We start from the raw sequence: 24975 nt of genomic DNA, 5'->3' as shown, positions 1-24975 counted from the left end.
CGTAGTGTTGTATGTGCTCATACATATGTACACATGTGGGTGTTAATGTATGTCTTAGTACGTGCATGCGTTGTTCGATTTTTTTTTTGTCATTTTTCTAGGGGATTCTTAGTATTTTCTTCTATGGTAGCACCTATTCTGTATGATTTTTATAACTAAACTGGGCTTTTTTTATTGAAATTGTATAATAGGAACTGAATGTGCTTAGAGTAAAACTTATTGGCAGACATAGTTTTGTATGAATGTTACGTTTGTGTGTGTGTGTGTGTGTGTTCATTGTTTGTCCTTGGCATTTTACTTTTAGATGGTGAAACGCGCCCACGATTAATAAGACTAGGGCAGTGTTGTGTCAGTTATTAAAGGAAAAAGTAAACTGAAAGAGGGCGTTCAGTTTTGAACGTGAGCGTCTCCCAAGCCCCAAAGTTGAAAGAATTCTTATTCGGGAATCTCATTTTTAAGAAATGCAGCGGCGGTATTCGTTTCTCATCTTCCAATTCTGGAGAAGGAATAGCAGTTGCCTAGTTACGGCCGCATTTACATTCTCCCCTCATTCGGCAAATGACGAGGCATCGCCAGCATTGCCCGAAAAAGTTATATATCTTTTGAGGAAATATGAGTCTGAAAGGAAAAATGAGGATGCTTTACACGCCTTGCACCGTTCCTTTGTGATTTCATGTAGGCGATGAGGAACGAAGGAAGGAGGAGGAGGTGGTGGAGGAGGTAAAGGCGGAGGTGAAGGCGGAGGCGGAGGCGAAGGCGAACAACGGCCGCGATGTTCGAGAGATTGTGTTAGATGCGTAAAGACGAGTCAGAATGTTTGTTGTTGGTATAGTTGTAAAAATAGGTATGTTTTTAGTATTTTTTTTTTTTTACCGAGGAACTTTTGAATTTTTTGTAACTTTTTAAGTGTGACATTGTAATCAGAGTTCATGTTATTGTATTCTACTGTACATATTGTCAATTGCCGGTAGAGAATAAAGCGTTGGAAATTTGATTTACTTAAATTATAGCTTTATTACCTCTTTTCAAAAAATTAGTGCAGAAGTTCTATGCTTATTTTTAATTTTAGTTTTCTGTAAAAGAAAACTATTGTGCCGGCTCTGTCTATCGGTGCGCACTTTTTTCTGTCCGCACTTTTTTTTCTGGCCGCACTTTTTATGTCCGCCCTCAGATCTTAAAAACTAATGCCCTCTAGCCTCAGCAGGTTTTATTTTATTTAAGGTTAAAGTCAGCCATAATCGTGCCTCTGGCAACGATGTAGGATAGGCCACCACCGGGTCGTGGTTAAAGTTTCATGGGCCGCGGCTCATACAGCATTATACCGAGACCACCGAAAGATAGATCTACTGTATTTTCGGTGGCCTTGATTATACGCTGTAGCGGCTGTACAGAAGCTCAATTGCGCCGAAGAAACCACTGGGCATTTTTTACTTGTTTATATAGTGTCTCCGCTGATGAACAATTTCTAAGGATAACCAGAGATTCATGTAGGACGCCATTAACATGCCTTCAGTCATGCCCTTGCCATTGCCCACAGGGCACTCCTATTGCTGTACTGTATTTTCGATTTAATTAACATTTAGGAAAATTCACCTTTTTCTATACTACAACGTAAAATTTTCGGAATTTTAATCCTGCTTTTCACACCTAGGTTTATTGGCGTCTTTACCCCATTTTCTATATTTTAAGAAGAGTATAATACCAATTTGGTGACCGTTTATACGGCACCATGGCTTATAATTTGAGTAGGAGTTTTTTTTTTATATTTGTTAATGAAAGGCATCTTTTCTGTGTATTAATTCTTGAAAAATTGTACTGCCCTTTTTTTTGCAGCACTTAAGACATATCAGTATTTGGAAGGAAAACTTCATTTCTTTCCAAATTTACGTCCGTGAATGTTTTTCGTTATGGTCATTATTTATTGCTAGTAGGCGAAGGGTTGGCTTTATCGTGATGAAAGCGCTGGAGATTAGACTATTAAAAAAACATTTGAAAGTGACCTTATATTGATTTTTCGACTGTCGGGGATTCCATGAACCCTGAGGACTGAATGTATAAATACACTAACAGTTTGCCCGTCTTTATAGGGGTGCGGGCATTGCACTCGTTGCAAAATTTCTTAAGCTGCTCATCTTGTTTATTATGAATGACAAAGTAAATCAAATTCTTTCGCCCTTCCTCATTTACTTCTAGGTATGCAATGAGCGAAACGGTAAGAAGCAAGGGAAGCACAAGGAATCAAGAAATAAATCATATACAGTATATAATGCCCTTATAAGTGGTGGAATTGCACATTCAAACTCGACGGTAAGAAAAATGGTATAAAAGGGCTTGATGAGTGCATCGTTCAGTGTCTTCAGGCCTAGTGATACGCAGCAGTTGTGCCGGAAGATTTTTTGGAATATTCCTCGAAAACTGTATTTGTAAATGAATTTCATTTAATTTCCCCTTAATTTTTCCCTTGATATTACCAGTATAACCCTAGCTAGAAAATTTATTATTGTACAGATTTAATCTTTTTTCCTTCTTTTACCTTTTGTATTTCGTCTTAGTTGTATAACGAAAAATAAAAGATCTTTAATAAATGGCATACAAAAGAAAGACTCCATCTTTGTTAAAAATGCAAATGAAAAAAAATAGGGAAAAAGCTAACGTTTGGAATGCGAAATGTACTAGAATCGTTAGTCTGATAGAGAGGGCATGAATTTAAATTTATGCTCCAGTTTCGACTTTGAATTTAAGGTTAACTACACTCGCTTAGAGACTTTCTCTGGCCGGATGATGAATGTGTTCTCGTCTGCCCATTCGCCTTCCATCCTTCCTTCACAGTCTGCTGGACATGATGTACTCCCTCATCCTCCACTCACGTGGATTTGAAATAGCAGCCTTTGGAAGCACAAGAGAGAGAGAGAGAGAGAGAGAGAGAGATGTGTTTGAAGCCTGCAGAAAGGAAGAGGTGCCAGAAATTAAATCCATTGTACTTTCAGAGCTATATCGCTAAGGAAACTACTTTCTTAGAGCGTTTTCCGTTTTGAAAAACATTGCTTTCACAATTACATATCCCATTATATATATATATATATATATATATATATATATATATATATATATATATATATATATATATATATATATATATATATATATATATATATATATATATCAACCATTATGAAACCTATTGTATTATAGATAGATTTTCCATTCATTGATTGTGATATCCTTAAATTCTTATTGTTCATGCTTTAGATTTTCCATATATTTCTATCCTCATTAACACTATCGGCATTAGATGTCTGTATATTGTACTAGTGGATAGGCTACATTGGCTTCGCCATGAACCGTTCCATTCGTTATGCCGATAGATTACATATCATCAAGATTTCGCTCAGTTATGCTGCACGTTTGTGTGGGTTTGTGTGGACACTTGCGCAGGAGCGTGTAATTTATGTTGTTTGATATATGGCCGCATCCCAGTGGTTACATAAATGAACCAGAGTGTAGCATGAGGTGTCAAAGAGTACAAAAGTATGGGATTATAATGTGTTTATATATACATACATTATATATATAGACATAAATATATTGCTTTATTTGTATTTACGTGCATACTTTAATTTTACTTCACCAGGATATTAGTCCCTTTCAAGAGTGGCTATGACACGATGCCAAGGATCTTTTAATCAGCCAGTCAGTCTCGATTAACCAGACTTAATCAATCTCTCATTTTTATTATATATATATATATATATATATATATATATATATATATATATATATATATAGATAGATAGATAGATAGATAGATAGATAGATATAATATTGGAAGGTAGTAACAAACAATGGTTGCGTTATATTTCCGCCAACAATACCCTGGTCTGGTATAATTAAAAACGTTTGTGTGTGTCTGTGTCTGCAGTAGTGCTAGAGAGAGAGAGAGAGAGAGAGAGAGAGAGAGAGAGAGAGAGAGAGAGAGAGAACGAACCATGAGCCAAAGAGGAAAAATGGAATAGGAAGCAGCTGTTCCCGTAAAAGATTAAACGAAGCTTTGGTCATATTAGTCCGTGATGAGTTTTAAATTACTGTAATAGCTTTTTTTATTTTACTTTTATGTCTGAATTATTTTGCCATTTTTACCATTAATTTCCATTTTTCCTTAATTGTTTTTTCAGATGTTGAATAATGTATGTCTGGACTTTCATGTTGAGTAATTTTTGTTTTTGGTTTTATGTTTGACTTGGCTCCTTTTTTATATATTTTATTTGGATCCAAGGTTAATGTCTACTGTATTCCGTAACATTCTTGTCCTCTTTGCAAATGAGAAGCTTTTTTTCGTACTGTCAGGATGCTGAAAAATAGACATCGTTTTCTTAACTGATTTTTTTTATCTTTACGAAATAATCTGAACACGTTTTTCTTCCATCCTATTCGTTTTTATTCCGAGTTATCGTGCATTTTTGCATGGTCTAAAGTTTGTGAAAAATATGCAGCTCGGAGAATTGAGTAGTTCAAAGAAATAGATGTAATTCTCAGAAGTTGCGTAGGGTTTTGTTCATATTTGCGCTAGGAGTATTGACGTATTGAACACTTTCTTTAGTTTATAAGCTTTTTAAATTCTATTTCCATTTGCGAAATCGTGACCATTTCGTCAAATAATGTGTTATATTGCACTAAACACCTTTGCATATTTGTTCCACCGGATTTGGGTTACAACACATCGCCAGCACGTCTCTCTGCTGATGATGGTGTGCACCTCAGTTTGAGCAGTCGGTGGTGTTTGCCGAATGGCTGAGTTTATGACCAGTATTACGTCGTTTGAGGTAAGGGTCATATTTATTATGAGAGGGTTTTGCGATTCAGAAATGACCACAGATGTTTTACTGCTTAGAACTTTCTCTTTCTCTCGCTCTGTAACGAGAAACGTTTTTAGTTTTGGTATATTTAGTATGCCAAGGTTGCCCACCCCCGTTCAACACAGGTGCTGGCAGGCGCGAACCTGAGCTCCTGCGTTTGTGCATGAATGAGTCAATTTTAAAATACCTCATGTCGCATTTCTTATTTTCTTGCCATTGGAAAGAAGATGCTAATGATATTTGTTGCTAATATTCTCTCTCTCTCTCTCTCTCTCTCTCTCTCTCTCTCTCTCTCTCTCTCTCTCTCTCTCTCTCTCACAGTAGTCTACATATGCTTCGTCGAGTTAATAGTGACAGTTGAAAGGTGAACCTCATGACCCTATGTAGAAATTTAAATGCGATAAGCGAGAGAGACAGAAGGAGAGAAGAGCAATGTAAATAAAAATGGAGGTGTCTGCAAAGATTTAAGATGGAAAAAGTCGTTAGTGTCACTTCGTTTGAAGGGCTGGATGAGGAAGTGTCCTAAAGATGGGGTGTGCTGTGGAGAAGAGGTTCATGAGGGAGATGCGTATTGAAAGGTGTTGGGATGGGAGGAAGAGAGGAAAGGAAGGGATGGCCTTATTTATAACAGCGTCTAGCCACCAGGAATTTTAAAAGACAGCCTGAAGTTGTTGCCAATAAATATTACTACTTTTCGGTCATCCGCCATGTTTGTGTGCGCCTTTTGCACTTCCCTTGTGATGCCGTCAATACTAACTCCCTCCTCCTCCTCCTCCTCCTCCTCCTCCTCCTCCTCCTCCTCCTCCTCCTCCTCCTCCTCCTCCTCCTCCTCCTCCCCTACTGCGCACATTGCCGTCCACCCACCCATCCTGACCAAAATTAACCCGGTGATTAATAACTGCATTTATGACTGTGTCAAGTTGGCATGCGTGTGTATAAATATAGATGGGCGGGGACTTTGTAACAAGGTCAGTGTAAAGTCTCTCACGCAGTGCCCGATGGGGCCAAAACTATAGTGTTGGTTGAATTCATGATTCGCAGACCTGTATTTTATTTTTAGCAAAGTTTGGCTCGTTGAATATGCCCCGTTGTTTCATCTTCCTTTTTTGTTTTGATCATTGTAGGTGTGCTTTTATTACGGCTGTTCCCCGGTGACGATGCCCGGATTGATTTATTGTAATAGTGGCTAGGATGAGGCCATTTTAAGTGTTTTAGAGAGTTATTTGCTTCCCCGTGGTCTGTTTCTTGCATTCAGTCAAGTCTCGTATTTATTATTTTACTTCGTGAAGTTATCAATCTTCTTATTCTCGTGTTTAATTAATCTGTTGTAGAAATATTCTCCGCGAGCACTCGTAAATTGCTGTTGATGGCCATAGCACTGTAATGCGTGGTTGTAGGGGTGTGTAATCTGCCGTCATCCAGCCCTCTAGAAAGGGGTATATGATGAATTCTTCTCTTCATTAGAGTTGTTTGCTTCTCTCCATCTCTCCTCTTGCATGGTCTCTTTCCGCTACTACCATCGCTTCCCTCCCTCCCTCTCTCCCTCCTTCCTTCCTGTCCTCCGTCCCCTCTCTCGGCGTCTTCCAAAAGCAATAAATAAGAACGTATGATGAAGTGTTCCCAAAGTTGAAGTTATGCATCAAAGCAGCTGCACGTTTAGTGAAGACGAAGAACCTACAACTTGGCCCCTGCGATCTCTCGTTAGTCTCATCCCACACCCTACCCAGCCCCCGCCCCCTCTCCAAACCATTCCCCCGCCTACCCCAACCTATGCTCTCTCAACATTTACCATTATTAATATCGTAGTTTCTGTAAAGTTCACCTTGACGGACACAGCATGTGTTTCCCCTCAAGAAGCTCGCGAGGTTTGCGCGCCTGCCTGTGCCTCCGATTTTTCCAACCCGTCTTTTTTAGGAAGATCTTGGAACCAGTTATGATTAAAAACCAAGTTGTAACATGGAGCAATCCTTATTATTGAAGATTTAGACCGTGTTGCTCGTCAAGAATTAATTTCTGCATCTTGATGTAGGTATTCCACAAATGTCTTTGGTCAGTTGGGGTTTGTTATAATAATTCTTGTTTATTGTTTTTAGGGTGGTGTTTTGAGTTTACACGTGTATGGGAATGGATCAGCCATTGTGTGATGCAATAAAAACTAGATAAAGCTGGCCTTATGACAACACGGGCTGTTGCTTCAGGGCAGCGCGTAACACACGCAGTACCTGTCAGCCCAAAAAAAGAAAACAAAATGTTAGTAATATTAGGTGAATTATGTCAAGAGTATTGAAATGTAATGAGCGGTTCCTTTTACTAGGCTTGTAGCACCTGCGGAGAGGGAAACGCTCATAGCAGCTGACCTAGTCAACGGTCCTGGTCCTGGTCGTTTCGGCCGTAAGTTATTTAGGCGGTAACGTCCAAAACAACGGAAGACATTATGTTTATGGTATTTACCTTTATGTTCATGGTATTTACCGTCATTATTTTATGTTTACGTATTGTACATCCCCAAGGGGCTGGTACTAAACACGGCGCCCATTTTGCACGTAAACGTGCTGCTTACGGCCTAAATGACTTACGGCCGACACGACCCGAACTCGTCAGTGTAGAGCCTTGTTTTGAAATATGGGTTGATGATGCCCGAGAGTTTTACCCATCCTAGTTTTTATTGTTATTTTTCCGCCTGGTTTGCTACATTGATTAACTCTACATAATCCTGAGAATGTCATGCTAGCGTTACATTCAGTAATTAACGGTTCCCGTCTTCATTTCAAGTAATAAATATTGTTTAATGAAGTTCTTGTATACGGTACCAAATGGAGTAAGTAACTCAAAGCAATGTTTACTAAAGTCTTATATTGTTATATGTGGTTCATTCAATTTTGACTTCGCCAAAAGTACTTTATATTTTGTGCAGTTAGTTAGAGATTGAAGTATTTAGTAACACAGATGTTAGGTAGGAAAACTAACACTTATTTTTTGATAATTTTGGACAGGAAGGTTCCGGACCACCTACACAACATTAGCCACGAATCTGTACAGCGTTTCCGGTAATGGCGAATAACAAAAACAAAGTCAGTAGCAAAGACCAAATATATACGCTAAAAGACGTTCAGTATTTGTGTAACGATATGAGAGGAGGTTTGTGGAAGGGAAAGCGTAGGAAAGAGAGAGGGCGGAATTTCATGGTGGCCCTTTGCGCCACGGCCCGTTGGAGACGGTGGTGATTTTTTGACGCAGGATTTTCAATGAAGGGTTTAATGTGGCCGTATTTGCTTTTACTGTTAATATTGTTAATATGTATATTGTGAAGAAGCTAAATTACTGATGTAAGCTCTCTTGCCAGCTCTACTGAAACAGACATAAGTCATTTAAGAAGTACAGCACTATAATCATGCTAAAGGTTACTGCCTTAAGAAGACCTTGTCAACAATCTAAGTTCACCCCCTTTGACCTTGATCGCCGTTATGATGCTGATGTGTTTGGCCCCAGTTATAAAGAGTAGATGAAATTTAATAAAATTCATATGAGCAAATGTTTTGTAAGGCTTTTGAGAACTTTTATTATGGTAGATATTGAGTAGTTTGGTAATTTTGCTCAGTTCAAGTAGTTTTATGTAATACACTTAACTCTTGAAAATTAATTTTCTGTGTAAGAAATTACAGGGGTATTCGTATGTTAAATATCAATAAAAAGTTTTGGGAAAGGTCGTTTTGATTTTTTCTTTTCATGTGCTTTGCCTTGTTCGTCATTTTACTGAAAGTGCGTGGAAGACTTGGTCCTAGACATTGCTGAATCCATGAGTCTTTTTTTGTTTGTCGCAATAAGTAGATAATCTTCGAGAGAAGTCCAATTAATTCTTTTGATTTTATTTTTACTTGAAGAAACGAGTACGTATAAAGACTTACTCTAAAAGTTTAATACTTTATAAGGCAGAATGTAAGAATAGAAAAAACCCGAAGACTATTATATACCTCTGACTCCTGTTCAGATGAGATTCCTGTTCCTTTTATGAGAGATGCCATTTTTCAAACCTGTTGGCCGGGCATTCCTTAAGAAAAAAATCTATGAATTTTAGATTAGGCTCATGGCGAAACCCATCTGCACTGTAACATGATATTGACTTTATCATATATTTTTCTTTTTTTCGGTTCCCCTCTCTCCCTAATGAAATGCAGAAAAAAGGGGGAAAAAAATCTTAATTTGGGCCCAGCTCGTGGCTGGTTGGCGGGTCGGGCCGAGTCGTGTTTTATTTTGGTCGTTTTTGCATGTTAACCCCTTCCTCTGCGTTGTAATTCGATGTGCCAGGTTTTTAAAAAATATTTTATTTATAATATTTATATCTACGTCAATAAGGTAATATACGTTTCCTAATATTAGTTATTTTGGCTACATATTTCTTCAGAAGTAGAAGGAAAGTCCTCATTCATTAGCTGCCAGTAGGATTTAGTAGTTAAGTCAAACATTTCACAAACACCGGTAACTTATCGCACACACATCACAAGCAGATTGAATACAATTCAACAACTTACTGGTAGTCGAAACCAGTGCCTCGTACGATTATCCAGAATTTGAGAAGGATCCGTTCTCCTCTCTTGGTCGTTGACGTATTATCAGCTTGTGTGATATATATATGTGATACCTTACCGACGTGTTTTTATGACATGTTTTAGTGTAGTGCGGGCGCACCTTAGTGATATTACCCTCCTCTGTAACATGAATGCAGACACACCCTGAAGACTTGTTATTCATGGTCTACGAGTGGCACGTTACGATACCGGGATTCTAATCTAATAACTTAGTGTTGTCGAACTTTAATACACGTTTTCGGAGTTATAAGCGTCGCTCTCTTATTGTTTGTCGTGTAAGACTAAACATCTTTAGTTAAGAATTGGTAATCTTTCATATTTATCATCTGTTGTACTTAGGTTATAATTATAAAGGCGACTATATTACTGATGTTGAAATTTGGTTAGAATATCCTTGATTTCTGCGACTCCAGGATGTTAAAGTGCAATATTGATAATCAGTACAGTTAGATTAATTTTGTAAAAACATCGTGCAATATTATATGTAGATATCCTGTATTTACTTACCTTCCTTTCTTAATTAGTTTATGGTCCGTTAGGCAAATCACCTGTATCGAAAGAGTAGACCACACTTGTTCAGTGCAAGTTATTGCTAAACATATATATACTTTTCTTTGAGATTATAAATGAGATAGGACCACTATAAAAGTCATGAGTATGAGTGTGGAGAAATGTCGACGTTTTCTGTTGCAACTCTTGCATTAGCCAACTGGTTTGTCTTTGGAAATGGTCGCAGATGGTTCGAGGCGAAATATTCACACTTGGGCATTTGAATTTTTATTGGTATGTTTACATATTCGTTTAGCGCAATCCGCACAGCAAGCACGGATATAGTTCGAACTGTCTTGTATATATGTATGTATATATACACATATATATGCGTGTGTGTGCGCGTGCGAGTACAGCCGCAGGCTAAAACAGGCTTGACTGTGCGTGTATATATGCATAATATACACGCACTCGTTTAAGAGAGAAAGCCTAAATTGTTTACTCCCTAATTCTTTTAAGTAGCAGATATCAATTTCTTCGTCGAAGGTCTCGTTCTTTGTCTACTTCTTTTACTTGTCGTCAATCTTGTATTTACTGATTTAAGTTTTAGCCTCTTACAAGTATATTGTACGCCACTTTACACTAAACCAAAGTATGATATCATTGAGGAAACTTTGGATTTGTTGTCGTAGGTTCCCTCGAGTCGTTTGCCATAATTAAATGGGATCTAAGTGGTTTGGTGTAAGGGGTATTAAATGGCACAATGAATTAAGTACGTAATTATTGCAATTTCATGAAGCCTGCAATTTATGAGGATATCATGAACAACAACCTATTCACGTAAAGTAATGGGTATAGACCTGGTAAACTTGGGCTTTTAAATTTTAAATCGCAAATCATGTCCTGGTTTTCAGGAATGTCGATCCTTAAGTCAGAAAGATCCCTTGTAAAAATCAGTTGAATATTCAGACCCTTACTGATGAAAGTTGCGTAATGGAACGTTGAAACCGAACTAATTGGCGTTTATAGGTTAAATGGAGTTGTCTTTATAAGGCGGGAAGGTACTTTGGATATGAAATGATTAATCAGAGTAATTTCATAGTTTAGTTATTAGATGACTATATTCAGTTGCAAGATCAGCGAGATTATTGGATGGGATATTGGGATTACTTTTGCTTGTATTTTTAAGTATATTGTGTTAGCAGTTCTGGTTTAAGGGCAACGATCATAGTGGAAAAGAAATGAAATGAAGCAAACATATAATTAAAATTAAATTGTGAAACATTTAACTGGAAGATAACTAAAGGCCAGAGATAGATACATATTTTGGCATGCTCTCCGATTTATCGTAATTTTGTCTGAGGGAAAGATGATTTAGTGTTAAGTAGAAAAATATTAGGCTAGGTTACTATTATAATTTGTAAAGTAGAATTCAGACTGCTTGAAACGGGTATTTTCGTGTTGATACTTGAAATTTTTCTATAAATTTTCATGAGAACTATGATAGAATTATATCTCTTTATTTGGCTTTGTTATGCTTAGGAATCTGTTATTTGCAAGACACGCACACATTACAACACACACTAATATATATATATATATATATATATATATATATATATATATATATATATATATATATATATATATATATATATATATATATATATATATATATATATATATATATGTGTGTGTGTGTGTGTGTGTGTGTGTATGTATGTATGTATGTATGTATGTATGTATGTATACACACACTTATACTGTATATATATATATATATATATGTATGTATATATATGTATATATATATATATTATATATATATATATGATATATGAGAGAGAGAGAGAGAGAGAGAGAGAGAGAGAGAGAGAGAGAGAGAGAGAGAGTGTTATTCTTAAAAATATGATCAAATTTCGAAACTACTGTAACAAGTGAATCACGCGAATAGGTCAGTCAGGTGTTTTTAATCTTTATAGTATTTCACTATGCGTGTCTCATATTCGATTAACAAGAGGTTCGTTTATCTAAGCTAATAGAGATTTGCGCTTTTGTTGTAACCGACTTGTTAGATGGTACACTTGTGATAATTGTTACCGAAGTGATACGGGGAGGTTGTTTCGTAAACTATATTTCAAAAAACCTTTGTATTCCTCCGATAAATGTTTTGCTCTCAAAAAACCTTTGTATTCCTCCGATAAATGTTTTGCTCCTAATCACTTGCTACTTGGAACAATCTTGATAAAGACTCCGCGTCGATTTTTAAATATCGTCGAACGATGCCATTTTGTAACGTTTCCGGGAATTGGTTCTTGTTTGTACTTTAATGTTTTCACTTAGTGGTTTCGTAACAGTTTTTCAGGTTTTTGTTTTTGTTTTTGTTTTCATTTTGTATCGGGTGTCTGAATCAAGAATGGTAGAGACAGAGGCTGTTATGATTTGTTAACAGTGGCGCATAGAGGAATAAAGCTAGCAAGGAAAATAATTATTTCATCGCTGTATTTAACACTTTTAAGGTTGTATTCTTTTAAAAGGTTTGGCGATGAGTGTGTGCCTTGAAATATATCGGCCAATCTAATTCAGTATAGTTTCAGCGACTTGGCACTTCAGGACCCCACCCCTAGCCACTGAGTAATCCCTTCAGCCCTCACCCTTCCCCGTCTCCTCTCTTTCCCGGGACCTCCAAAGCCCTTCCCAATGCATGCAACGTTATTGTTTTATTTATTGACGTAAGCCCAGTGCTTCCGAATTAAGCGGTGACAGACCCACATATGATTGTAAGGTACGCTTAGGTGCGTAGTTAAGATTAGGTCTTGTAGGTAATCTTGCTTTCTCATTTTCTGATGTACAAATGTCTGCCCTTCGTTTTCCGAAGTCACGCTGTTTTTCTTATTTACTTAAGCCTTTCAGTCCTCAGAGTTACGTTCTTTTTTATGACTTCTAACCCCAAATTAGGCATATGCGAAGCCCGGCCAGACTGGCCTTTATTGCAGAAAGCACTGTGTATTTGGCTCACCCGCACTTCCCTCTGATTTTTGTTCATTTTTATTTTTAAGGTAGAGGCAGATTTTCATTGACGATATGACGTATAATTGACCAGACGAACATATTTTATAACCGCTAATCAGTGGCGGCAAGGTGTTTGCGGGGAACACTTGCATGCCTCAGTTTTGTCGATAGTTTTTGAATGTCATCGGGTGAATACTGATTGTATTATTATTATTATTATTATTATTATTATTATTATTATTATTACTATTATTCAGAATAATGTGATTAGTGAAGAACAAGAGGAATTTGTTTCTGGTAATAGAAATTCATTTCTCGCTATAATGTGGTTCGGATTCCACAGTAAGCTGTAGGTCCCGTTGCTAGGTAACCAGTTGGTTCTTAGCCACGTAAAAATAATCTAATCCTTCGGGCCAGCCCTAGGAGAGCTGTTAATCAGCTCAGTGGTCTGGTTAAACTAAGATATACTTTAACTGTTAAGGAGAACTCCATTCCCACATTGTGCAGAATTGAAAATATTCATGAGGGCGTTCTCGAGAACTTTTCTCGACACTTGTAACTGAAGAATTTGTGTAAAGAACAATAAATATAAAATATTGTGAATTGTAGTGTTGGTAAAAAAAAAAAAATATATAAATATACAGAGTATGTCCAACTTGTTAGTTTAATTGTGGATGTAAATTTTGGAACTCTCTCTCTCTCTCTCTCTCTCTCTCTCTCTCTCTCAGTGTTACTTTTATTAATTTGGCAAGGAGAAAAAAGCCACTATTTTATATTTTTTTTAATGAAAACATAATAAAAAAAGTGACCTCAAAATCAATAAAGTATTCCGGTCCCAAGGTCAGATACTGAGCTACTATTTTTTTTTTTTACTTCACAAGTGAAAAGTAAAACTGTTACCTTTCCATTATTTCCGTCTTCCTCAAACTCTGTCTCTCCTGCCATCATTGTTCATAACCGATTTATCTTTGTTGTGACCAGGTAATGGTGTTCGAGACCCTAGTATAAGTTGAATGTTTTTCTGATAAAATAAAGCAGAATACGTCGACAGTTTAAAACAATCAAATTTGAATTATCTAATTTTATTCCAACACTTGTCGTGCTGTGTCTAAATTTATATAAGTCATATACATTATTTTATTAATGTTGAGGAAAAATCATTGATATCTTAGCAAATCTATTACAAATAAGGGGCGTAGTGGCATTTTCGACACAACTGAAGTTATTATTGGCATATGGTGATAAACAAAGGACATAAATATAATAGGATCTTTGCCTCTGTGTCAACCGGATGCATGGAATTTTTATCAATTCTTCCGTAATTGATGTTCATTGAGTTACTCACAGGTGTTCTGTAACATGCAGCTACGACGTGAACGAACAATGCCTTTCATTTTTTTAGTTCCACTTCCATGATATTCTTGTTAATTCACAAATGATGGACAACCTTTCAACATATTTCATGAGTCTCCAGGGGTACGTATTTACACCCCTGGAGACTTCATGAAATATGTTTTACATATCTATTTTTCTTGTTTTATTATGTATTAGAATAAAGGGTAAGTTTACAATAGTTTAATTCATACTGGAGTCACGAAAATATATCATGCCATTTGTTTGTGATTTTGAGGAAATTTTTGCTCTAGAATAATGTAGTTACTTCCAGGACGAATTCAGTGTATGAAGCAGTTATTATTTCATGTGGGTGTTTTTTAGAGCAATATTTACATATGAAATAAAAAGTATGTTACTGATAGAAACATCAGTCTCGGTTATATTCCATTTTGTACTTTCGGCCGCAAATGCCTTAAGTGTAATACAAACAAATATATCAAGATTTCAAAGGTTAAATTTTCATTTATATATCTTGGCTAAGTTTCATTAATATTTCCGATTCAAATAACTGTAGAGTGCATGCAAAGGGTCGTTCATAAATGCAAGCGGCCGTGTGGTCTCTGACAGCAATTGGCTTTGGCAGGATGAAGCGGAGATGAAAATTTTGGATTATCCCGAGAGAGAGAGAGAGAGAAAGAGAGAGAGAGAGTTTGGTAAGACCAGACATCCATCCAGCTGTGGTGTTTCGAGAAGAGGTTGGGTGTGGCAAGGAGCCATAAATTTCTCTCTCTCTCTCTCTCTCTCTCTCTCTCTCTCTCTCTCTCTCTCTCTCTCTCTCTCTGGAAGATCTTTCAGCGAAATACTGCAAGTATTAACAATGAATTGATTTTATTTGTTGGAGTTTTGTTACAGTAAAATGTTCTTAGGTGTGTGTGTGTGTGTGTAAGAGAGAGAGAGAGAGAGAGAGAGAATTGCGGTCTATTACAAGAGCTAATTGCGTAGCGACCTCATCGGGCGTGGTTCACGTAAAGGGTTTGGTCTTTTTTCCACTGCTGTAGAATTTGACCGTTTTGGGGTGCATTGTATATGGTCCGTAAAAATATATATATATTTGTTTTCATTGGAAAGTATCGCGGTAATTTGATGACTGTATATAGAGAAGGTAGAAGTGCATGCTTACACTTTGGGAAAATAGAAGTAAAAACAGAGAGAGAGGACCTTTACCCTTCCCGCCTACACTATTGATTGACCATGACGTAACACACTATAGTTTCCTAGCGTTGCTTGTTGCCTCCTTTTTTTCATGCAAAGGTTCTGGCAGTTAAACGTTGCTTTTGTTCTGAAAATGTCAGTCGTCATTTCTCGTGGTTGATGTCACAACTGCGGAAGAGTCCTTGCCGTTGAAGAAATTCTATCATTTTGGATTCTGGACTTCCTGTTTGTATAATATGCTTGTGAAAAATTCATGGGTCCTAATTACGCTTTCTGCATCTGAATCCTAGTGAAGTGACTTCCGGCGATTGCTCTATAACTGCTTTCTAATCAACAAGTGTGTATTCTTCCTTCGATTTTGGTGTTGGGGTTATCAGCGTAGAATTATGCTTATTTATAAAGAATTATTTCTCTTATTATCTGATGATTTCGATATATGCGGAGTCGTTTTGCTCATTTTTATGGGAGAGGTGCTTCGACTGAAGTAAAAGAAAAACTGGCCTAGTCCTGTATGTATAGCGTATTCAGTTTTGCGTCACGAAAGTATTCAAGAGGTCTTGTATCTGAAGTCAAGATATACCTGTAAAGTAGTTGTGAAGTCATCACACCGTGATAATTTAAATATAAAAAAATGAAAGTCTACACTATTCTTGTATTACTTCACCTCATTCAGGGTTTTGCTTGAAGCTATGGTTTTTCCTCCCTACGTTTCACATTACAAAGGAGAACATGCTGTCTGTCATCTACGACACCCCCCCCCCTTTCCTTTTAGACCTTTGACCCAGATCGTATGTACGTGATGCACCGGCCCCTCTGACTTATAGACTCAAATTAGTAGTTAGAGGTCGGGATGTGGCCAGTACATCTTCTTAACGGGTTGGTCAGTAACAGTTTGTTCTTTCAGGGAAGGAAGGCAGACTAGAGATTTGTCAATTTCACCCCTCATTCTCGACCCTAACCCACTGACGGCCTTTAGGGTCTACTGAATGTATCTCTGCCGACCAGAATTAGACATTTGAAGACCATCATACAGAGAGAGAGAGAGAGAGAGAGAGAGAGAGGCGATGAGAGAGAGAGAGAGAGAGAGAGAGAATGATGGCGATGGTGTGCCGATACTTCTCATGCATTTGTATTTACATTGACACAACGTGGAGAAATGTGCACCGAATGTAATGGTTTTGTTTCAGGATTAACAAAAATTTTCGACCATAAAGGTCTGAAGTTATCCGAGCGAATAATGATAATGCCATTGATCACGTTACATACTGCTTTCTTGATGTTACGCCTTTGTTCTTGGATATGGTTGTTCTATTGATTACCTTAGTTCTTATGCAACACTTATCACGGAAAATTCGAATTTCACTGTTCTTAGTTTGCATGTATACACACACACACACACACACACACACACACACATATATATATATAGTATGTAGTATGTAGGTGCATTTCTCTGTATACGTATTTATACAGTATACCTTCCTTCTGTATATATGTTCATATTACCCAATTTTTGTGTCCCATTACCGTGCTTAATTATGCCTGAACTTCTGCAATTTTCCTCCAGTGAGATAAAAGAAAAAATCTTTTTTATTGAATCCAGAAAGTTTTAAAAGCTTTCTGAAAGTGATGTGAAAATTACAGATACACTGCACCCCGTGTTGTTCAGCTTTTGTGTAGGAAGTGCTTTTTTTTTTAATGTATCGGGTTGGATTGAAAGCAACGGAAATTACCTGAGAGAGAATGAACTCTCTGGGTTCTGATGAAAATTCTCTCGCGCGCTCTCTCTTTCTGCTTATTTGCCCCAGTGTTAGTGTTTTTTTTCATTACCAGTTATAACCATTTGAGAAAACAAGACCCGAAGAATCTTTAGATTATGTCATATGAGTATTTTGTAACTGTGCCTTTTGAACAAAACTAAAAAAAATGCCGTTCAGATTGCCTGCATTTCGTATGAAATTTTTCAGTCTTACCTATTCACTTTTCATCATCTGGTTTTCGAGAGTATACAGTACTGTATAATTATGTAATCTTATTGAGCACTACGAATGTGGTCAATTTTTCGTATCACCATCATAATCACTATTTCTTTTGTGTGCTGGAGCAATTATTATTGAAAGAAGCAGTGGGGGGCCAGAATTTTGAAATAATTAGATTAGTAAAAATTTAGCTTAACCCCGAATTTTTCTCCTTTCCAGGTAAGAAAGCAATGGTCTACCCAGCCAGTGATGAGCAGTTATGCTTCAGGGTATGTGATGAATTTGGTAAAATTATGGGTAAAATCTTGAGTTAAATAGGATGTGGTAACTGCTATAGAAGTAAAGAAAGGGCGTTCTTAGGAAATGGGATTCACATATAGTTACAGAGGTGCTGAACCTTACCTGATTACAAGCTTAACTTGAACATGTGGAGGCTATGTTTTTTCTCAATTCTTAAATATATGGAGGAAATATTGTATTTTCTTCATAAGAATAGTGATATATATTCTTCATAAGAATAGTGAGATTAGGTAAATTGTTAGCCTATTTCACACAGTCTATCACTATGTTTCACATCTATGAAGTAATAGATTAACGACTATTTAATGACGGGAAATTATTTGTCGTCGAAGGAGGGTAATTATATTGAAGGTGACAAATCCTTTAATATACCTTTTATGGCATAATTATTGATTTATAGTGTTTTAGTAGCTTAATAATGTGGAGACTAGCATGACCATCCGGGGCAGTTATCAGCTTCCTGAAACACAAATCGGAGAATAGTTGTGGGAAGTCATAACCATCACTATTTTACTTTTTTGGTTGTTTTCTGACTTTCAACTTTTTAAGGATTTGGCTCATGAGAGAAATAAAACTGCAGTTATTACCTCAGTCATCCTCTTAGCTGTTGAATTAGTGTTGAAAATTCCATTATGGAATCTCCCACGTTACAAAAGTTTAGTTATCTGTACGCTGATCTCCTTTAAGAATTCTGCACCATTTCCTTCAAATGTTGTACACGCGCAGTGGCGCCTTGTCAGAAGTGAAATTCGTTAGCACTTGAGTTAATTATTTAGTCGAGGAATTTATTGGTTTTCACCTTTTTTTATGAAATCACTTTGTGTATTCATCAGCTTGCTTAGCACAATTCTTTTTCTTTGTAGCTATATATGCACTTTGCTTCTGTATGTAGCTATATTTGCACATTCATTTCATAATCTGTAACATTCCAAGACTTCTCCTAAACTTTTTCACATCATTTCGTAAGAGAATAATTTTCACTCCTCGATAGACGAATAAATTTTAGCGTCGATAGGCCCCATTTCATCCTTTCATACACTTCCCACTCATTTTTCTGTTGTTGAGAATACTTAGTTTTACAGTCCTCTCATGTATGTAAGTTTGTTTCCTTGGGCAAACGCCAGCTTATTCCACAGAGCTCTTTCACTCTTTTCTAGTACTAGTTTTTCTTAACATTCAGTCTCAGAATTGATTGTAGATACTTGATGAAATTATTGGCAATGATACTGCAACAACCATAATAATGGTAAAATAATGGGCAGTTTTTTATGAGTTTAATTGATTTTTTGCTTATTCATTAAATCAATTGTTTGGGATTAATTTACAGTTTGCTTTAATCCAGTAAAACCAGAGTAAACCCTGTTAAATTAACCAGTCTTACTCAACGTATTCTCGTGCGTGTAATTGTTTCCATAACGGTTCCCGTTTCACGGATTAACATTAACTAACTGTATGAGTCTTAGGATGTCGAAAGTACTTAAACTTACCGTAAATTTGCTCAACCCTACTAAAGAGGAAAACCAAGAAAATTTTGTTAAAAAAAAAAAACAGCATAAATTTTCCAGACGGCTCAGACGTTAAGAGGCTAGTCTGCTGCTGCTGCTTACCCTTGTCTCCAGCAGACCACAAAACCCGCAAACGGTTTAGCTGCGTTAGCGAAAACTCTGCAAACCCATTTCAGCTGCGATGGCTTGAAACTCAATGACCCGGATGATATACCTTCCTCCTCCCCCTCCCCGTTCCTCCTCCACCTTTCCCACCCATCCGAACCACCACCTTGTATAACAAATTTCACCTCGTTTGTCCGAAACTCGTGTGTGGGCACATTTAGATGCATTGTCGAAACTGCGGATCGCATTTTAAATGCATCGCTACGATCCACCTTGGTGCTCTCCCCCCACCCCCCAACCCGTCACCCACTTAAAAAAAAAAAATCCTCTTGCGAGATTCCCACGAGGCATCGATACAAGACTCCGATTTTTTCGCCGGCGGTGATTCCCCCCCTTTTTTTTTAAAGGGAATTTTGGGCTTTTACTTTGGATACGTTGCTGTTGCATATTTCATGACGTTTACTGCCAAGGTAATTATTGCTCTGATGTTCTGAAAGTAGTATGGTAGTTACTTTTCTCTTTTATTTTTAAACTTTTGTACGATTTTCAGGATATCGCAAGAATTTCCTTAGTAATAAGGGCATGAGCCGAATCACATTAGGTCAGTAGTGTTATATTCTGATAGTCTCTCTCTCTCTCTCTCTCTCTCTCTCTCTCTCTCTCTCTCTCTCTCTCTCTCTCTCTCTCTCATATATTAAGGAGGGCATTGTTTGGAAGATCGTAATTTATTGCATATAAATAGTTTTCCGCAACCTCCTGCTTTAGCCGAAAGCCTACAAATTTTAGCGAAACCCTGCAAGCTCCCCCGGTTTTAGACTTTTGCGAAGCCTTACGCTCCGTTCAGCGCAAAACAGGCAAGAAACAAAAAGAATAAAAAAACCAGTTTTGCTCAGTGTGGAGATTCATTTGTTCGACACATTTATTCGCAACGCCTTGGGCTTTCTCTTTTTATCTTCGTTGGGTGTGTGTATTTATCGTTTTGTAATGGTTTCGTTGCTATCAATCAAATCAGGGAACTTTGCATATCGTTTAAATGACCAGCGACACTTCTGGATGGGACCGCAAGGCATAGTCATTTAATGCTGAACTCTTGTCTTTAATGACGAAAACGCTACTTACTTTGGTTTCCCAAAGTTCAACATGTTTTTCCCATGTTTACTGATTGTAATAGCTACCCAGCTAATTTCTTGTGTCATATAGTGATATAATATCATTCAGTCGCTCAACCTCAGCTCCCCCGCTTTAGATTGACCAGTGCAGATTGTATCACTTGAAGAGTGGCACTCCGTGGAGTGCCTTTGTCGAAGCCTTTTCACCCTATTAAGTGCCATTCGAACGACCCTTTTCATTCCTCATTGAATGGGATTTAATAAACGATACTGCAACTTGTATAAACTGCATTGCAGAGGGAGGATACGAAGGGTTAAGAAATACTGCTGAGTTCAGATTAGCTCCCCTTTACACCCCCCTCCCCCACACCCAGTCTCTCTGATGCCCATTATAAAATTGTGTTCCTAATTCAAGAGTTCATTTTCCTCCTCCTCCTCCTCCTCCTCCTCCTCCTCCTCCTCCTCCTCCTCCGTTCCTCCTCCTCCGTTTCCATTAAATTTAATGACATTCTTTTATAGCTGTTAGATTTATACTGTGGAAGTGATGTTGTAGCTTTTCACCAAAGTTTTAATTACTCCTTTTGTAACAGACAAGGAGCAAAAGCATTTTTAGGACCAACCTGTTTTCACAACTGAAAAATATAGAGAAAGAAAAAGAAGAAAAAGTTATGCAGTGCTTATTTTTGAGGGTCCAGGTTGGCCAGTTCGCACGCATCGCGTCAGTTGAATACTTGAATATTTACTTTTTCTTTTCCTCAAATTATTTTTTTTTTACTTAGTACAAAAAGTGACTGTCATGCGGGAAATGATGAACGAGAAACTCTTCTCGTAAGCGCTGGGAGCTGAAGGAACCTACCTACTGTCTTCTGTATCTCTCAAGGATTCGTGATGGTCTGTTTGACCTCAGAACGCAGAAACATCGGGAGATTAAATATTTGCCTACCCCGTCGGAAACCACTTTCGAAATTTAGATTAAATGCTGTTACATCCTTTCATTTATTCAGTGTTTTTTTTTTTTTTTTTTTATTACTGTAAGGTTTCATTCTCTATGATTTTAGCGTATTTCACTTCCCCTCTTATGTTATCCAGTGCTGGGGTCCGCTTGCACGTAAAAGCGGTCCGAACGCTGGCGTTATTTTCAGTCTGGTTTTCATTTGGAAATTCGTTTTTCCATTGATTTTGGAAATTTTATGGTTATCAAAAGACTGGAGTTAGTAAGTTCTGTTATGTTTGCCCGGTCTGTGAAATTTTTGATTAACATGCCAAAACGGGTGTATGCAAGTTAGCCCCTCTTCTCCCCTCATTTGAGTGAGGACAATCATATGAATATTCGCGTGTGCGCCCCTACCCCTGGCAGCCGCCGCTGATGTAGGCATATTCATATGGAAATGAACTGTCTGTTTATACTGCAAGAGATTCCACCGTTTGGGCTTCATCTTACGGGCATTATGGACATCATTCCTCATCCGGCTCCAGTGTTACCTCTTGAGTGCAGCGTCCTTTTGTAATCTTTCATCTATTCAGGGTAGAAATGTTACGATGGGCGGGGGCAAGGGGCTGTTGGCTATTGCTATTATACCCCTCCTGACGATAGGTATAGCTGTTGCCCTAAGTCATGTCGGAATAGTAAATAGCTTCTACAAGAATTTACAGTAGTGCTAGATTTAAATAAAATTTATTTGGCATTTCAAGAGGCGGTTTCATTGCGAAGCCGTTTTTGTACTAATGGCAACACATATGGTAGCATTATTATTATTGTATTGGGTTGTTAAGTTGTTATAATAAATATTGAATCAGTTTCCTGTGTGAATTTAATATGCGTATTTGTATGTCTAATTCGTGTATGTGAAATTTATACAGAAATTTTATCAGAACGAAAGGATTTAGCAGTCGATTATTTGTAAAAGCTTTCAAATTGGAAGGATGCAGGTGACAAAATATAATAGTTTTTGAAACACACATAAGGGTTTAGTTAGTTATTTTTATAGTAGTATGTTTTTGAATGAAATCTGCGAAAATGTATGGAGTACTTTTTAAATTGCTATTTTTTTTATCTTCGGTGGACGATAGTAAAGTGTAATGATAATATCAATAGTATCTTAAATATCCAAAGAACTAATTGAGTTTACTTATTCTTTTTAATATTGCTGTCAACATAATTTGCTTTGTGTATAAGGTTGTATGAAAGCCAAGCCCTAAAGGATTTTCCAAACCGTAGTGTTTTTACGGAGTAAGTGGTTTCTAAGCTGTCTTTACAAAGAAAGCCACATTACAGTAGTTAGCTTTTTGTGTCCCTTTAAATAAGTGCACAGGTGTGAGGTCCTTATGTTATTCTGGTTAAGATCTTTAGTTATCGTTGTGTCTGTATGGTAAGCTTGTGCACACTAGTCCGCGCAGAAAGCTTTGGGAAATGCCCAGGAAGTAATCAAAGGGAAGAAATAAAGAGTAAAAGAGTTCAAGTGAAATAAATACAAAAACGAGAGCCCACAAAAGGAGACCACAATTTCTAGGCCGTAATTTTCTTTGGTGCTATCGCAGAAAGCCCTAATCAGCTGCTGCTGCTGTTGTTGCATCAAATGAAATGACAGTCCGGAAATGAAAGAGTAGACGGAGCGAAAATCCCTTTTCAAGTATGTGGGCAGAGGAAATTATTGAGATCCAAGGAAGAAGAAATCAGGACATTACAGTATTTAGGAATTGGAGCAGAATGGAGGAGAAACCACCGCCAGAAACTCGGGTTTCATATGGGTTTTTAACGGCGGGAAAAATGGGATGTCTTTTGTGTGTATTATATGTTTTATCAAAGAACATGGGAGTAACTTCAAGTTTTAATGGCGCGTGCGCACGCGCACACATTATATAATATATGTATATAGATACCTGTATATGTGCATACATATACATATGGTTCACTCTCGCGTTAAGTTGTTTCCCCTTACAAGGAGTGACTTCAGAGAAAAATTAACATCGTGGGCACTAATGAATCGTGGATGAATCTCCATGCAGAAAACTTCCAAAGTATAAGACTGTTTATACATCTCTTCATATAGCAGGGCGTCAAAACTCCCTACGCGTCCATGTACTCTCGCTCTTCTTGGGTATTAGGCCGTTCATTTCCAGTACTTTTGTCACACTATTTATTTAGTGCTTCCTAGGTCTCCGTCTCCTCCTCCCTCCTGACACATCGGAAGTATGTGCTTTTCTCATCAACCTATCGTCTTCTATTATTTTAATATGACCGGACCATCTATAAACAATGGTCCTTCCTTTCACCTTCACTAACCATTTTAACACATCTACGATCTCATATTTTTGACCCTCTCAGCTCTTCCTAGCTAGAGTTCATCTTAGTCTCTTCAACTGTGTATTTTATTTCACACGTATTGATCTACTTGTCTTCACTTCCATAAAGGAGAGTTAGCTCAACAGTGCCTTCACACACATCCGCCTTGAATTTCACAGACACACGCCAAATCTCCTCCCAGTCTTTTACACATATCGCCACAGTGCATGCGTTAAAAAAAGTTTCAATGCACTTAAAAGTGTGACATCGCCACGATGTAGATTATTATTATTATTAAAATAGTTTAACCGGAACACTGGCTTATTAACACCTTTCATAGGGCTGGCCCGAAGAATTTGAATGAAATGGAGTCCCAGGTCTAAGCCATAGGCTAAGCACTTGTAGAGATATGAAAAGGTAATAGGAGAAAAGATGGTTCTTTTTATGTATTTCAGAAAAATGAAAATTGAGTTCAGAGTACATTTTCTTCTTGCAAAGTTTACACATATCAGTGCCCGGATCCCATTCAGAATTAGCGAAGTGTATTATTTGCCGGAGTCAAAATTGTTGAAGGGCATTACCTTCCAGAAGCCGGTTGTGGGCGAGGGAAAGGGGATGGGGCTGATGAGGGGAACACGAACGAACGATTTTCTGTGTATGTATGTATATGTGACGGGAGGTGAGAGTGGGGAGGGTTTGGTAGTGTCCGCATAGCCTCGAGCCCTTTTATTTTCCTCCCGAAGAAGTGGGAGGAGAAAGAAGACGAAGAAGGAGAAAAAGTAACGGCAGCGTTGGAATAGCATTAGCATTCATGTTGGAAGGCTGGGGCAACAAGCGGCCCAATTAGAAGGCAGAGGTTTCTTGTTGCAGCCCCGGATTACCTTAACTAAATTATGATGGAAGTGGCGAAGACCGAGGATCAAGGGTATAAGAACAAGGAGGGGCCTCTCGTGGAAACGTGAAAGATTCCACAAAATTCTCCATTTTATGGATGGCAGGCATGGTCACACAATGCTACGCAAAGCTTTTGCACAAAGAGATTGGTTCAAAAGTGAGTAGCTGGAATACAGTGAGACCTATGCACATGTTTAAAAAGTATCCAAGATTTTCTGCAAATGTTACGCAAAGGCTTATTGAAGTTGATAACAAAGGAAATCAGAATTGTTTAGTGGTAAAAACACCTGTCATGTGGACTTCAGTGTGCGCG

At 37.6% G+C, this 24975-nt stretch overlaps 1 protein-coding gene across 19 annotated transcripts in view; it reads left to right on the top strand.

Annotated features, from left to right (window-relative positions):
• The window catches only part of LOC136838808 (protein muscleblind-like), a 496719-nt gene that overhangs the window by 214110 nt on the left and 257634 nt on the right, over nt 1-24975 (top strand). The window contains exon 3 of one of the 19 annotated variants that reach the window (XM_067104404.1): nt 17686-17735. The exons of the other annotated variants lie outside the window; for them this stretch is intronic. Within the exon in view, the coding sequence (XP_066960505.1) occupies nt 17686-17735 (50 nt within the window). The remainder of the gene's footprint in view (nt 1-17685; nt 17736-24975) is intronic. 19 annotated transcript variants of the gene reach the window in all.

This window comes from Macrobrachium rosenbergii, chromosome 5 (genome assembly GCF_040412425.1).
Source record: "Macrobrachium rosenbergii isolate ZJJX-2024 chromosome 5, ASM4041242v1, whole genome shotgun sequence".
Classification (NCBI taxonomy): domain Eukaryota; kingdom Metazoa; phylum Arthropoda; class Malacostraca; order Decapoda; family Palaemonidae; genus Macrobrachium; species Macrobrachium rosenbergii.
The sequence above is the reverse complement of the archived record's forward strand: the minus strand, read 5'-3'. Positions and strand labels throughout refer to the sequence as shown.